A 15537-nucleotide genomic window follows, 5' to 3' on the forward strand; every position below is an offset into this window, starting at 1 on the left:
AAAAAATAAAATAGAAATTGTAGGCCGGCCGAATAGCTCAGCGGATTAAAGGGCCTGCAAGCAGGCACAGGGGGCTGGGTGTTTGATCCTTGGGCCTGCCATGCCAGCCCCACTCCCAGGGCACACTGAGCTGGCAATTGAGACTGGGCGTGGTGGTGCACACCTGTAATCCCAGCTCTCAGGAGGCTATAAACAGGAGGAGCTAGTAGTGAGACACTGAACACCCTATAGATCCTGTCCTAAAATGCAAAAAAAAGGTAAAGTTCCAGAACTCAGATGGTGGCCAGGTTCCATATCCTTGGTAAACAAGCTTCTGTTGGTTACTACAATAACCTACCTCCCTACTTCAGTCACTGCTATTCTAAGACCTAAAGTTGTATAAAAAATCTCAAGGTCTCTCAAAATACTTACATCATGACTCTCCCCCCATATTTTATAGAAGCAAATAATTTAAGAAGTGAAATACTAGAAGTTATATCCCCCAAAAAGTATACCTCCATGATGATGTGACAGGCTCCCTCCATTCGCAAGGATTTCTTCTCTAGCAGCTGCCTGTATTTGGAAACAACACAACATATCATTGCTACTTAGATTTCACTTTGGAGCTAGTGAGACCCAATCCTGAAGGAAGCACATAATTTTCCCCCACCTTATGCTAACTGTTTCTAAACCAATTAAAATACACAATCTAATTCTACAGGATTTTTTTCCTAGTAAACAGTTACAATACTTAAAGTCTACTTCATGATTCTAGTAGGGGAAAAAAGGCAAAATGGTAATTCAGCAGCACTAAGTTAATAATTAAATCAGTAAAAAGCGGTGACTGCAGAACCAGGTTCTACTTTTTGGTTAATTTCTCAAACCAATAAATATTATTAGCATACATTTACCAACTACTTCCTATATGTCTGGAACAGCACTAAGCAATCTGCCTATAGCATTTCATTTACTTTCATTACTGCTTATGAAAAACAGCAGTACCTCAGTTCCCAAACTCAGTTCTCTCCATGATCCTGGTTGCACAACAAACTAGACAAGAACTGAATCATACTTCCCCATGAGGTCCACATTGAACCTAATCCAAATTTGATTCAATTCTCATTCAACTCTGTTTGTGACCAGAATCATGGAAGGAATTCAAGTTTGTGAACCAAGGTATACTGTATTATATGATCATTCCCATTTTACAGATAAAGAAAAATGTTTAAATAAGGTAAATTACTTGTTTAATACACAGGAGGCATCAGAGTCAAGATTACTATTAAGCTATTAGGGATTGATCATAAAAACCTTTATGAAGATCATTTTTTAGATCAATAACATGGGTCAAATTGTCAGTTCCATCCAAGTGTGCGTGGAACCAAAAACGAACAAACAGAAAAAAGTCACAAAAAATCCCCTAAAACAAAGCTTTTAGGTCCCTGGTCATTCATGCTGCACTGGCCATACCGGCTTAACCCTAAAAAGAGAGCCCAGGTAGGACAGATAAGAACTGTCATTCCTGAGGATTTAGGGATGAGAGAACAAGAAGTATACTAATCTCGGCTGTAGTGGTACATCCTGGGAAAGAGGAAGCAATCTCACTGTGGTGCTGCAGGGGCGGGACCTTTGATACCATCACTGCAGCACTAAAAGCTAAGGGGATGAGAATATTATTTGATTGGGATGATGGTTTCACAGGTGTATACATATGTTAAAATTCAGCAGTTTATGCATTTCAAATATGTAGTTTATTGTATTCCAATTACACTTCAAAAAAACTAAAAAAGAAAAAAGAGGAGGAAGAAGACGGGTAGGAGGGAGCCAAACAAATCCTCACTATAGTTTGGGTCTAAAAGTGCTGCCCACTGAAATTATCTTACAGGTGCTCTTTGGCAAGCATGTAAGAGTTAAAACACTAGGACACCTGACACTAAGAAATTTGTTTCCTCTAAGATCCTCTAGAGTTTTGACTATTCTGTCTGCTCTATACATACTTATAATGAGAAATACTAGATATCAGCAGAAGACTTATAAGAATTAGCAGCTTAGCTGAGCATGACAGCACATGCCTACAATTCCAGCACTCTGGAGGCTCAGGTAGGATTCCAAGTTCAAAGCCCAGCCCGGACAACTTAGCAACTTAGAGACCCAGTGTCAAAATAAAAAATAAAAGGTTTAGGAATGTAGCTCAGGGTGAAATCATTGGTTTCAAATCCTAGTACCACCCCCTCCAAAAAAAAAAAAAAAAATTTTTTTTTTTTTTTTTTTTTTTGTATTTTAGGGAAGGGTCTACAGGGTGTTCAGGGTCTCAGTACTAGATCAGACTCGTAGTGATTCTCCTGTTTACAGCCTCCTAAGAGCTGGGATTACAGGTGCACGCAACCACGCCCAGTCTCATTTGCTGTCTCAGCGCACCCTGGGGGCGGGGCTGGCACAGCAGGCCCAGAGATCGAACCCCCGGCCCCTGTGCCTGCTTGCAAGTGTAAAACCAGCACCTTAAGGGCACTTAAAAAATATAGAAACTGTCAGTAAATGAATGTAAATAGCCTACATATAGTTTTAAAAGAATTTACAATTGTAGAATGGTGACATTACAATAACAAAGACCAAAAAAAATAAGGGATGCTGATCTCCAACACCAGCTACCACCTGGAAATGGGTAGGCTGCAAAGTAATATCAAGGAGTCCAACAATCTCTAGAATTCCTACTGAGTATCAGCTATTAAATAAAGAATAATCAAATAGTCACACACTACAGGTGTATAGAACATTAATTTTAGACCCACAGTTCAGTAAATAATCTGACGTAACAAATATACTTTTCATTTCTATGAACTAGCAGCCAGGTAAACCATGTATGACTAAAGAGTCACTAAAATTCACAAAACAATACTAAGATATATTTAAACTAATAAAAGAATGTGAAAATTATATGCAGTTGTGCAAAGTTACCTCAGTTTGCTCAAACACAGTCAGTGGGTCACTAATTCCCCTGTAGTTAAAGGCAAAATAGAAGTAGATACATGCACCTGCATCGTAAGTTTGCGTCACCCTAAAAAACAAACAGAAAGAATCCCCACAAGGGCTTTACAATAAAGTAGAAACTGATTTAACATCTAGAAACTTAAAGGCAAGATCCTCTGAATGATTAATATAAGAGATACTCTCATTCACTAACTGCCTACTGCATAAAAGGAATGTAGACTGTCTCTCTCTAGAGTTGTTGCTTAAAGCAGGTAAACTAAGAATGCAGTAGGAAATAAAAGGGTTGTACTTCTCTTTAAATGACAACTGGCAACTTAGTGGCAACTTTAAGTAGCAATATTATAAGCACATATTTAATCTTTCTCTTGTCTGTCATATTACTAAAGTAAGAATAACAAAAATTCGTACACATTTCATCAGTATTCTATGATAAGATGCCATTTTCAGTGGTCTTACTAAAGCTGTTTCATTAACCAGAGGTACTTAGAGCTATGTGAGAAAATATATTTGAAGTCATCAGGTAAGTATTGGCAGTAGTTGTTTTAAAATACAGAATGAAAATAACATGCCACTTAAAAGTACATATAGCTTGACAAAAGTAATACTGCAACAATTTTCACTTTCCTGTATTTAACTAATTTTATATACAATTAGTTTTCTTGTGATTATATGAAGACAATATAACTGAAGAACATCCATATTACAAATAGTGTAGCTTCATTATTTCTGAAACACAAAAAGATTAACCAAGTCCAGCGTGTAGATGCTGATTATACTTTGTATTGTCTTCGTAATCAGACATGATATGAAGTGTGTGCTCCTTGAGAAAGACAAGTTATATGAGAAACAGGAAAGGTGTTCTGCTTAATGGCACCATCCCTACTGAGACAGAAACATCAAATACACGTAGACATGCAAACACTGGCTAAAATCAATTTTCATTATTTAAAAAATATACTTTGACAAAATGTAGGCAAGTTATAACTTCCTAAAAATACATTAAGTGCTCTGACAAGGAATTTTTCATTTGTTTGGATTTCATGGCTCAAAAGTCTTAAAAGATTCTGGGCAAAAAATGTAAATCACTGAAATTGAGGTAATGGGGGCTATTAGACAGATGGCTGTTTACTGGTTGTAAGTTTATTTATTTTTTTTGTGGAACTGGGGATTGAACTCAGGCCCTTGCACTTGCCAGGCAAGCGCTTCTTCTACTGAGCCATCTCCTGGAGGCACCTGTTTGTAATTTAATAAATAAAACAAACAAATAAGGAACCTTTTTTTTTTTCAACTCAGATCACTTAAATGCAGGAGAAACTTCTAAGCTCTCTCTATAATCAATACATGATATAATCTCAGGATATAAAGTAATGGGAGAGAAGAATGTTGGTACTTCTGGGCTCAGTATGATAAAACACCTGATGGTGTGTGCAAAGATAGACAACACCAACAGTTCTAATGTAGCTTGAATATCAGTATATAGACTACACAGACAGAAAATGCTACGGTTATCAAAAAACAAAGAATAGGAAAATCTGGTGGGTCAGACTAGAAAAGGTGCCTACAAAAGCTATGCCTGAATGAAGACTGGCAGAAGATAAAAGATACTGTGCTACATATAAAATGCCACATTTCAAGGTACAAGATAAATTAACAGGAGATCACATGGGAGAGTTTTAAAAAAAGACACCCAGAAACACTGGAAGCAGATGGGCAAACAGAGGGAACAGAATAGGGAAGGGTAAACTGAAGATCATCACAATTCAAACATTAAGAATAAGAAAATCTGAAGAATGAGGAAGAAGCCAAGATCAAAGGAGCAATAGTGGCCCAAAGGCTACAGTTGCTGGGCTAGCATGTGAAGCAGGGGAGATGTGTCTTTATGTAGTACCAATTCTACAGCCCACAGACCTTCAGTGGGTCACAGATTTGCTTTCTTCCCTCCCTAGAACTTGTATTTTATGCTACTCATTCTGCTTCACTTCTGACCTTTCCCAAGCATGAGTTACATTTTTTATTCCTCTTGAATAAGTATTTTCTCCTGTCAAAGGGACACAGATGCCAACTTATAGACAATGCCTAAATCTGGGAAAATCTGAACACAAAAGAGAATAATAACAATAGTGAGGTCCAGCAAGATAGCTCAGTGGACTAAAGCACCTGCTTAGGCAAGCTTAAGTCAAGAGCAGGGACCAACATTTGATCCCTGGCACCACATGCCATGTCAGCATCGCCCCCAGGGCAGGCTGAACTGGCCAAAGTCCGGGTGTGGTGGCGCACACCTGTAATCCCAGCACTGGGGAGGCTGAAAGCAGGAGGATCACCACGAGTCCAAGCTGCCTAGTGAGATCCTATAACAACCAGATACATATCTTAAAAAAAAGAAAAGTAGTGATTATAACCCATAGTAAAATATCCGAGTCCATACTGATAACAAGTGAGGGCGAATAGTTCCTTACAATGAATTTCAACTGATAAAGGGAATGATTAAAAACAAAAAAATCACTACATGGAAATATTACAATAATAACTAATATGGTCCAGAATCAATAATGGAGCATAATGATTAGGATATCAGAAATAAAAAAATATGCCCAGTCTCAAAGTAATATAAAATAAAATGGAAAATAAATAGTAATGTTTAAGAGTTTTGAAACCAGGGGGCTGTGGAGATGGCTCAGTAGAATAGGTCTGAGTTCAATCCCCAGTTCCACAAAAAAAAAAAAAAAAAGTTTTGAAGTCAAGCAGGCACCATCTTAACCAAGTGATTTAAAGTTCAATTCATCAATAATGATCTGTCTCAAGTCATGACACTTCTGGTATAATGCATCAAGGTTGGCAAATCACTTCTGTGGCATTCTTGCCAAAATCTTTAACATGATTTTTTTTAAAAAAATGTATTTAGCACAGGGTCTACAGGGTCTCACTACACACACTGGACTCACAGTGATTCTCCTGTTTTCAGCCTCCCAAGTGCTGGGATTACAGGCAAGCACCACCATGTCCAGTCTCAATCTCGCCGTCTCAGCACGCCCTGGGGGCGAGGCAGGCACAGCTCGCTGGGGATCAAGCCCCTGGCCCCTGCATCAGTCTAAGCAGGCGCTTTAATCTGCTGAGCTATCTGGCTGGCCCTTATAATGTGAATTTGATCACAAGGAAGTATCAGACAAATTGAAAGTGAGTGACATCTTACAAAAGAACTGATATTGTGAATTGGGAAGAAACTTCAAAAGAAAAGATACTGTACTGGGGGAAAAAGGAAGAAGAAGATATAGAAAAATATATATTTATAAACTTGATAGTTTTATACAGCTAATTTCTGTTAGTTCACTGAAAAGAATGGCTTGTACTAATATTATTTGGATAAGATATCATGCCTATATCTTGTATTCTACTACAAAGACAATATACAACGTATTAGTTATTGTAACTCTATTAACCTGTTGTGGAACCGTTTACTATTCTTTTTATCCTCTCTTTAAAATAAAATTTTAAAAATTACTGGCCGGTGTTCTTCAAAAATGATATGGAAAATAAGGAACAAGTGAGAAGTTACTCCAGATTAAGGAAGATAAAAGAGACCTGGGAACTAAACAAATTACTTAACCTCAGATGGGACCCTAAACCAGAAAAAAAAAGACATGGATAGGGAAAATGATAAACAGAGGTCTGTAGATGAGTTAATAGCATTGTAACAACACTTTTTATGTTTAATAAACATACTGTAATTATGTTAAATATTAACATTTTGAGAAGATATGTGGAAGGGATATAGGAACTACCTACACTACTTTGGGGACTTTTTTTCTAAGTGTGGATTATTATCCTCTCCCAAATTAAAAAATGTAAGAGCTATGTAAATGTTTCCTCAGTTGACTTGAAATTAACAAAGCCCCCATTTCTCTCAGTAGAAATTAAAAAAAAAAAAAAAAGCATACTGCTGTTAGAGAGATCTCAAGCAGATTTGATGGAACGTAATGATCAGTTACAAATCTCCCAAACTTCTTCAAAGTAGCAGAAATAAGTATGAGAACTTAGAGCTCAGAAACAAGAAGTGTTCAAATATCAAGCAGGATGAGACTAAATGAAAAACTGCGTCATCACCAAGCTTACATTACTAAGTAGTAAAGACCTGAAAAGCATATTAAATGATCATATTAAATACACTGACAAGACCTTAAAATAATGTCTGTGATCTCACATGTATACATGTTGTATGTCTGCATATAAAAAATATCAAGAATATTAAATTACTAAATCATATGTACAAGATAATGTGCCTCCAAAATGCAATTAAGAAAGCACTTAAAAGGGAGCCCAGATACTCATAGTCAAATCTCCAAGTGTAACTGACAGAGTTCCCACAAAGAATTTAATTTAACAGAAGGCGCAAATACAGAAGAAATACTCTTTTTACTACACAATACAAACAGAATCTAATCTAAAATTTTAATGGCCTTTTAGGCCAAATGTTAGGTGCTTCAGAACAGAAGAAATGAACTGTTTAACAATGTTACTATCAGTTTGCCAGCTGTGTTATTCTTCTTGTGTTAATTCACACTCATAAAAAAGATCCTTTGACTATTTACATTTGAAATTCCAGAATAACAAAAATTAAGAAAAAATGGAGAACCATTTTACATATGAGGATACTATCATTAGAAATAATCAAATTCAAATAAAACCTAAAGGATAAATGAATAAAATAAATGTTAATCAGAAGAACATATATCACTCCAAGAGAATTATTAATAAAAATATAACTAAATATTAATAACACACTGCCACCTTACAACAAACTTAGGATATGTATATTACACAGTTTAGTGTTCACAGATATTACTAAATCACAACAAAGCGCAATAGGCCTAACCAATCAGTAACTCAAAGAGACATCAAGCTTAAATAATCAAAAAGATCCTTTGGGAAAATCTTGATTTGTGTCTATTTCAGAAAGTTACTCAGATCCAACACCTTTTAAAATATTTATGCTATTATAATTTTAGTTCTATCACTTAAAGATACTCAAAATTATTTTTAATGATATCCCCCCAAATTTAACAAGTAACATATACATTCTCATATTTTCATGTAGAGTGATTTTCTCCAAGTCAATCACCAAATTAGCATGTACCAAGTTGTTAGCAGTTTCTTATGTTCTTTTTTTGAGACAGGGATTCACTATGCAGTTTAAGCTGACCTTGAGCTTACTATGTGGCTCAGGCTGCCTTCAACAGCAATTGCCCTGCCTTGCCTGGCACAGGCAACAATTTTTAAAACCCATATTTTTAGCTTTTATATTTGAATTCTAGTCCAACACACTTATTCTGAAGCATACAGACTTGACTTGGTAATTTCTGCAATACTCTTCAAACATCAACAGGGCCTCCCACACAGAAGCAGAAAAGATTCTGTAAGAAGAACCTTCTTGTTGAAATGAACAGTGAAAAATTAAGGATGTTTTCTTAGATTTCATGTTAGAATTTTACTTTCTTACCCTACAGGAGCATAACTTATCAAATTCTAAGGGATATGTCTCCCAGGGGAGGCATAAACAGAATACAAGATAGTCAAGAAGTACCAGATATGACAATGTTATGATAAAAAAAAAAAAAAAAAAAGCCACACACAGAACAAATAGCAGTTTGAAGAGCACAGAAAGATCTCTAGCCTTATAGAAGATAGACAAATTATCATGCTATGTCATCTTGTCAAAAGAAATAAATAGTAGGCTTAGCAATCGGATGTGTTCATGAGGTCTTGTCACTAGGAAAAAAAAATCCAAATTTTCCTTATTCATACTAGTATAAACTGTCTTAAACTTAATGCAATTGTATCATAATAATACTACAGCATTTGTATAGCTCTTTTAGCTGAAAGCATTTTTCATGTTTCCTCATTTCATTCTTACGTCTGATCAAGGGATAGTACTACAAATATACTCATGATAAAATTAGAGCTTGATAAGATTTAATTATGAACAGGCAGGAAACAAATGCAGTCTGGCAATATAAAAAATTGTAAAAGTTGACAGAAAGTTGTCATGTTAGCTAAGGGGGTGGCCAAGCCCTGGTACTTGGCTGGCAAAGGCTCAGATGTTTTTTTCTGGGCTGAGATGAAGTAATTCCAGTATCATGAACAGAAATACAGCTACTACTTAACTTATAAGGAGATTATGTCTATGTCCCAATAAACCCATAGTAAGGGGAAAATACTGGAAATTGAAAATTCATCATATAAGCCAAGCATGGTGAAACACTCTGCAATCCCAAGCATTCAGTAGCCTGATGAAGGAACACTGTGAATTGAAGGCCAATCTGAGCTATTTTGGGAGTTCAAGGCCAGCTTGAACTGCAGTGAGACCCTGTCTCAAAAAAAAAAAAAAAAAAAAAAATCTGGTAAACCTAACTACCAACACCCGAACTTAGACTAACTCAACTTAAACATGCCCAGAACACTAGTTAGTCTACAGTAGGGAAAAATATCTATTTTGTAATAAAGTGCTGACTAATCTCATGTATCTTATCAAATAATGTACTGAAAAGCAGAATGACTGTATGGGTATGCTTTTGTTCTACTGTGAAGTAAGAAAAAAATCTTAAATCAAGCCACTGCAGGTCAGGGATACTCAGGCATCTAGAAAATACTGAACCACACCTAATTTAGAAGTTCAGCACGAAGCAGATTGTAATAAAAAACAAAAACAAAAAAAAAAAAAAAACATTGTTTCCAAAATTACTTAACTCATTCATCAGTAAAGTGTAACATTGGGGACTGAATCCTCTCTCACACACAAACAAGAGGAACAAGTGAGGCAGCTGTACAGCCTAAAGTGCAGGTTGTGACATTTACTTTAAGGTTCCCCTTTCCATGATCAGTTCTGATTCCATTTATTCTCCATTCCAATTAATTCTGTAACTTTATAAAGAAATAAAATGTTTAACTTAATTGTATCCAGTTAAATTCTGGTACTTAACAAAGAAAACTTATATTAAAAGACTGAATACCAAGTTTCCATTTTAAGAAAAACCTTCTGGGCTGCTGCTACTTAACAAAGAGGACAACATCATCAGTTAGCCAGGCACTGATCAAAAGGAAGACACTAGCTCTACATGTAGTTTTTTACATTTAAATTAATTTTTAAACTTCGGTTCCACAGTCACATTTTAATCTCTTAGAAACTACAAGGGGCTTGTGGCTACTATACTGGGCACTGCCAATACAGAGTACCTACATTACAAAGGAAGACCTACTAGAGAACACAGAGTCAATTAGGAAGCTTTTGCTCCTCTCCTTTTTTTTTATTCCACTCCCACTCACTTAATCAGCAAAGTGATTTCTCTCCAATGAAGAACAGTGTTGACTAAGCATGTAATTTACAGTTTCTTGATTACAGATGTCATTTACAGCTTCAGTGAATGAAAGAGTCCTTCTCTTTCACAAGAGCCGAGACACTTCGCTCTTCATTGCCATGCTGACCATATGCAGAAGGCTCACGCAGGGGGTGGGGGTTCCTACTCCCACAGGGTCCTAGTGACATCCTAACAAGGCGTAGGGAGCTCAGCAAAGCTTGCAAAGTGAAGTAGTCTGAAGCTTCTCAGCTGACACACTGTATTTTCCTACTGATCAAAAAATTTTTTCAGAATAAGTACTATTAATTAAAATAATAAAACTCACCTGCATGTAGAAAAAGGATCAAACTGAACACCCTTCTCTTTGCATTCCCTTCTTATTCTTTCCTTTACATTTTTACAGAGATCTATAACCCTAGAAGAGATAATTGAATACAGTATTATGTTTTCAAATGAGAACTACAAAATCTTAAAAAGTGCTGATTTATCTTTATTTATTTTTTTAATGTACTTGGTTGTTACAGGGTCTCACAATGCAGCTCGGACTTGTAGCTCTCCCCGTTTTTCAGCCTCCCCAGAGCTAGGATTACAAGCGTGCGCCACCATGTCTCAACTCCGTGGCCCAGCTCAGAGTGCCTGGCCGTGGGGCCAGCAGGACAACATGTGGTGCTGGGGATCAAACCATGGGCTCTGCACTTGCCTAAGCAGGCACTTAAGTCGGCTGAGCTATCTCATTGGCCCGCTCAAATCTGAAATTCTTGTAAATAAAATTTTCAAGTTCTTTATCTTGGCTCTAGAAAATGGAATTTAAGTGCTATCATTAAACAGTCTAAAGATACTAATCCAACCGATCTGCTTGCTAGTGTAGTCTTGCTTACGTTAAACTGTTAGGTGAACTATGTTTCAGTTTAAATTTATTTTAATGCATTTATTCATCCCAAATGTAATTTAAAAAAACACAGACATGTTAAGAATTGATTATAGCTAAACCCTCTCTGGTAGCTGAGTAATGAAGAGCAAATGAAAGAAAGAATACGAATGGTTATAATCCCTAATGGGACACTTTCTAAAAAGATTTGTAGGGAGCAGAGTACTATATAAAGTTGAATATAGGCCACTGGCCTAGTCACTTTCTATGACATAAACACAACTGTGTATATTTTTAAATTCTTACTTAAGCGATTTAACAAACAACTTTAGCACTGTTAATCACTTCTTTGTTGAAAAAAAAAATCTTTCCTAGGCTTTTGTCACTGGATTTTCTAGAAACCATTCCTCAAATCTCACTTGCTGGCTTTTGTTTGTACAACTCTCTCATATATGCTGAGGTTCTGGGGACCTCTTCCACAGGCCTTATTTTCCCCCTCACTCCATACTACTATCTAAGTATTCATTTCCACTTCCTGAGTTTTAATCACAAGACTCCTATGGTATCTCCAAAACTTAAAATCTCCAACTCAGTAGGATAGTTGTTCTATTGTTCTAGGCTGCATTCTCACACTATGCCAGAGTTAACAGGACCCTATGTAAAATATCCACCGAGTACCTAACAGCTGCAATGAGATACTCTGGAGGCCACGGTGAGATACACAAAGATTAGTATGATGGATTAATGCCTTACAAGGCTTTTACATAAACAGGCCGATGACCTAATAATGTGTTCAGCTGAAAACCCCGGTTCTTCAGGTACTGCTGGTCACTAGCTAGCTAAGACTTAGAAAAACAAAGGAGGCTGTTAAATGGGTAACAAGTACCTTTTCATTAAAAAAAAAAAAATGTAGCTATATTTCATTAATGCTATTAAAACTTTAAAGAAATTACTTGAAAACAACTCAACTACATAAAACAGAAACTACCAATCAGTTAAGTAAATATGTAAACATAAACAAGAATAGATAAACAAAGACAAAAAGGATATGATTAGCTTCCACAACTGAGAGCGTAAAAGGTAAGACAGTAATCACCAGTCGGTATTAACTGATGACAAGGCAATTTATAATGCAGAAAAGACAACACAATACTAATCTACTTACTCCAGTGATAAAGACTGAATGTTTGCCTGCATCAAATTCATACACTGAAATCCTATCCTCCAATGTGACAGCATTAGGGGGTAAGGTCTTTGGGAGGTAATTAGGCCATGAGGATGGAGCTCTCAAGAATGGCATATGTGCCCTTTTAAAACACGAGAAGGTTTGCTTTCTCTCTGCTTTCCACAATGTGAGGATAAAATGAGAAGGTGGATCTAGACAAATAAGCAAGACAGTCTTCGTGATGGCACTGTAATCTTGGACTTCAATCTTCCAGAACTCTCAGAAATAAAATCTTTTTGTCTGTGATATTTCACATAGCTGCCCAAAGTGAGATATCAAGCAAGGTGAGGTATTAAAGACTAAAACATCTCTGATATCACTAGGAAGAGCTGACTATTTCTTCTATTCAAAAGTATTAGATGTCAATGAGTTAGTAATTCTTTTATCTGTAAGATTTATTCCCCTTGTTAAAAACAAGTATCAAAAATTTTGACAGTAATATTACAAACTGGATAATTATCTAACAACACATGGAATATAAGTAGCAGTCTACCAAAAAACATAACCCATTACAGAGGGCCAGAGATACAGCTCAGCAGCATAAGCACCTGCCTGGCAAATGCCAAGGTCCTAAGTCCAATTCCCAGTACCAAAAATAAACACAATAACTCATCACAGATAAATACAATCTTAGAAGTTTTCTAAAGGATCAAAAAAACGAAATAAACAAACAAACAAACAGGGGCTGGAAAGATAGCTCAGAAGAGTAAGCACTTGCCTGGCAAGCACAAGGTCCTAAGTTCAATCCCCAGTACCACCAAAAAAACAAACAAACAAAAATACCCAACACTGAGAGAGAATAAAATGTTAAGACATGTAATGTCTAAAAAGGTCATTCATGGGGTATTTGTCAAATCTCATGTACTTTATTATGTAAGTGAAATATTTTATAAATTCTATAAAGAAAAACTGCAGACTAAAGCACTTACTTAGGCAGAGTGCAGAGGCCAGGGTTTGATCTCTAGCACCACATGCCGTGCCGGCCCTGCCCCTGGGGCACCCACTGAGACTGTGATTGAGACTGGGTATGATGGCATGCACCTATAATCCTAGCTCTTGGGAGGCTGAAAACAGGAGGGTCACTACAAGTCCAATCTGTGTAGTGAGACCCTGTAGGCCCTATACTAAATACATTTTTTAAAAAACCAAAAAACAAAAATCTAGGCATCCTCTAAGAAAATAAAAACGACAATCTCTTTAATTTATTTATTTGTGTGTGTGTGTGTGTGTGTGTGTGTGTGTGGCCAGCTCAGCCCACCAGGGGGCATGGCTGGCTGGTATGTGGTGCTGGGGGATTGAACCGCGGTCCCTGTGCTTTGCTAAGCTTGTTCTAAGTAGGTGCTTTAGACCACTGAGCCACCTCACCAGCCCGACAATCTCTTTAAAAAGTTTTTTAATTACTGAATAATTCTGAGTACACTTTTAATAAAACTATTTCACATTTCCTAACCACTTTTCATCCAACACATATTTCTTGTGAGTGTGTGTGTGTGTGTGATTTCCTGAAAAGAAATCTACACTTACCCCCATTTACCCATTTCATCAAATTCTCCTGAGCTATAGTTACAATATTACAATATCCTCTAGTATTACAATTTTGCTTAAATTTAAAAATAAAAATACATAGTTTCTTAAATTATATTTCTTTCAGCTGCTTAACACAGATACACATACAAATATCAAAAGCTAAATATATATTGCAAAGGACTAAGCAACTGTGTAATTTGACAGGAAGTTCTAGGAATCACTGAAGCGTTATAAATCACTTAAACTAGGCAGAATCACATAGTGTTTTAGCATTCAGTAAGGCTGTTCAAAAATATAAACGTCAGCAATACCTTCACCTTTTGGATCACATATTTGCCTCCTACCCAAAGATGGAGGACTTGCAAATGTGGCATTCTAGGAAACATATTTTTAAATAAAAGTTCATGTCTTATTTCAAAGTTTCTTCATAAAATGTTTAAGTTTTACATATTGACATATAAAGATACACTAATTGAGTGATTCATATGTATGTTTGAATACTAGGCATTTTATTGTATTTACCTGTCCCAAGGAGCAGAAGTCTCAAAAGATTCTCCTATTACACAGTACTCCAAACCCAGGTCCTGTTAAGACACACAGAAATTAACAAAAACTACACCATATGCAATAATCAAAAATATTAGTATTTGATGTAATTGTCAGTATTACACATTTCTACTTTAATCTCAACTGCCCTTTACTACCTGTCTCCTAAGACCACTAGATGTTTGCCCTGACAGTAAGAAAGAGCCTTCTGAGGACAGGAACTTTATCTGTCTTGATTTCCTCTAAATCCTTGGTAGCTAACAGAATGCCTGACACAGAACAGGACCTTAAATATTTCTCCACGGAATGGAATCTCTCTCTAGGAAATGTCTATGTACATGTGAAGACTAGCAGAATAGATTTTTAGTGGCCTAAATACAAACCTCAGGTGTGGTGCAGGTCTATGATCCCAGTACTCAGGGACAGATCTCATGTTCAAGTCCAGTCCGGGCAATTTAGATAGTTAGTGTGACATTGACTTAAAATAAAAGAAAATGAAAAAGGCCCTGGGTTCAATCCCCAGTACTGTTTAAGAAAAAAAGCTTTTCCACACGAAGTGGCACATACCTATAATCCCAGCATTCAGTAGGCTGGGGCAGGAAAATTGCCAAGAGTTCAAGCTCAGCACGAACTACATAGCAAGACCTTCTTTCAAAACAAACACACACCCAAACAAACAAACAAAATCAACATAAAAGATCCTTAAGATGAAAAAACCAAGAGAAGGTAAAAAGGAAAGAAATAGTCTCAGTAGGATATCTGAGAAATGACTTTTCAGAATAAGATAAACTACATAGCAGGTAATTCTGGGGGAAAAAGTAACAACAAAAAGATTAAGACATCAGAGTTTGTTACAGTCAAGACACGAAAACTGAAGAAATAAAAGTTAAAAAGAATATAAGTATAGTTAACTTGAATATGAGCCCATGAAGTTTCTCTTAAGTAGAAAATCTATAATTAGAAAAATTTCAGCACTCAAATATACATGTTATTTTTATATAAGCATCACCACTAAAACAATAACTCAGTAACAAGTTTAATACCAATTTAAAGAC

The 15537-nt window shown here is 36.3% G+C and overlaps 1 protein-coding gene across 1 annotated transcript in view; it reads right to left on the minus strand.

The window, feature by feature from the left end:
* Agps (alkylglycerone phosphate synthase) overlaps nt 1–15537 on the minus strand; it is a gene marked incomplete at its 5' end in the record, with an annotated part of 138312 nt that overhangs the window by 16543 nt on the left and 106232 nt on the right. The window contains 4 exons of the mRNA XM_023719180.1: nt 495–552; nt 2935–3034; nt 10642–10731; nt 14459–14520. Coding sequence (XP_023574948.1) covers nt 495–552; nt 2935–3034; nt 10642–10731; nt 14459–14520 — 310 coding nt within the window. The remainder of the gene's footprint in view (nt 1–494; nt 553–2934; nt 3035–10641; nt 10732–14458; nt 14521–15537) is intronic.

Source organism: Octodon degus, unplaced genomic scaffold, assembly GCF_000260255.1.
Source record: "Octodon degus isolate 3935 unplaced genomic scaffold, OctDeg1.0 scaffold00065, whole genome shotgun sequence".
Classification (NCBI taxonomy): domain Eukaryota; kingdom Metazoa; phylum Chordata; class Mammalia; order Rodentia; family Octodontidae; genus Octodon; species Octodon degus.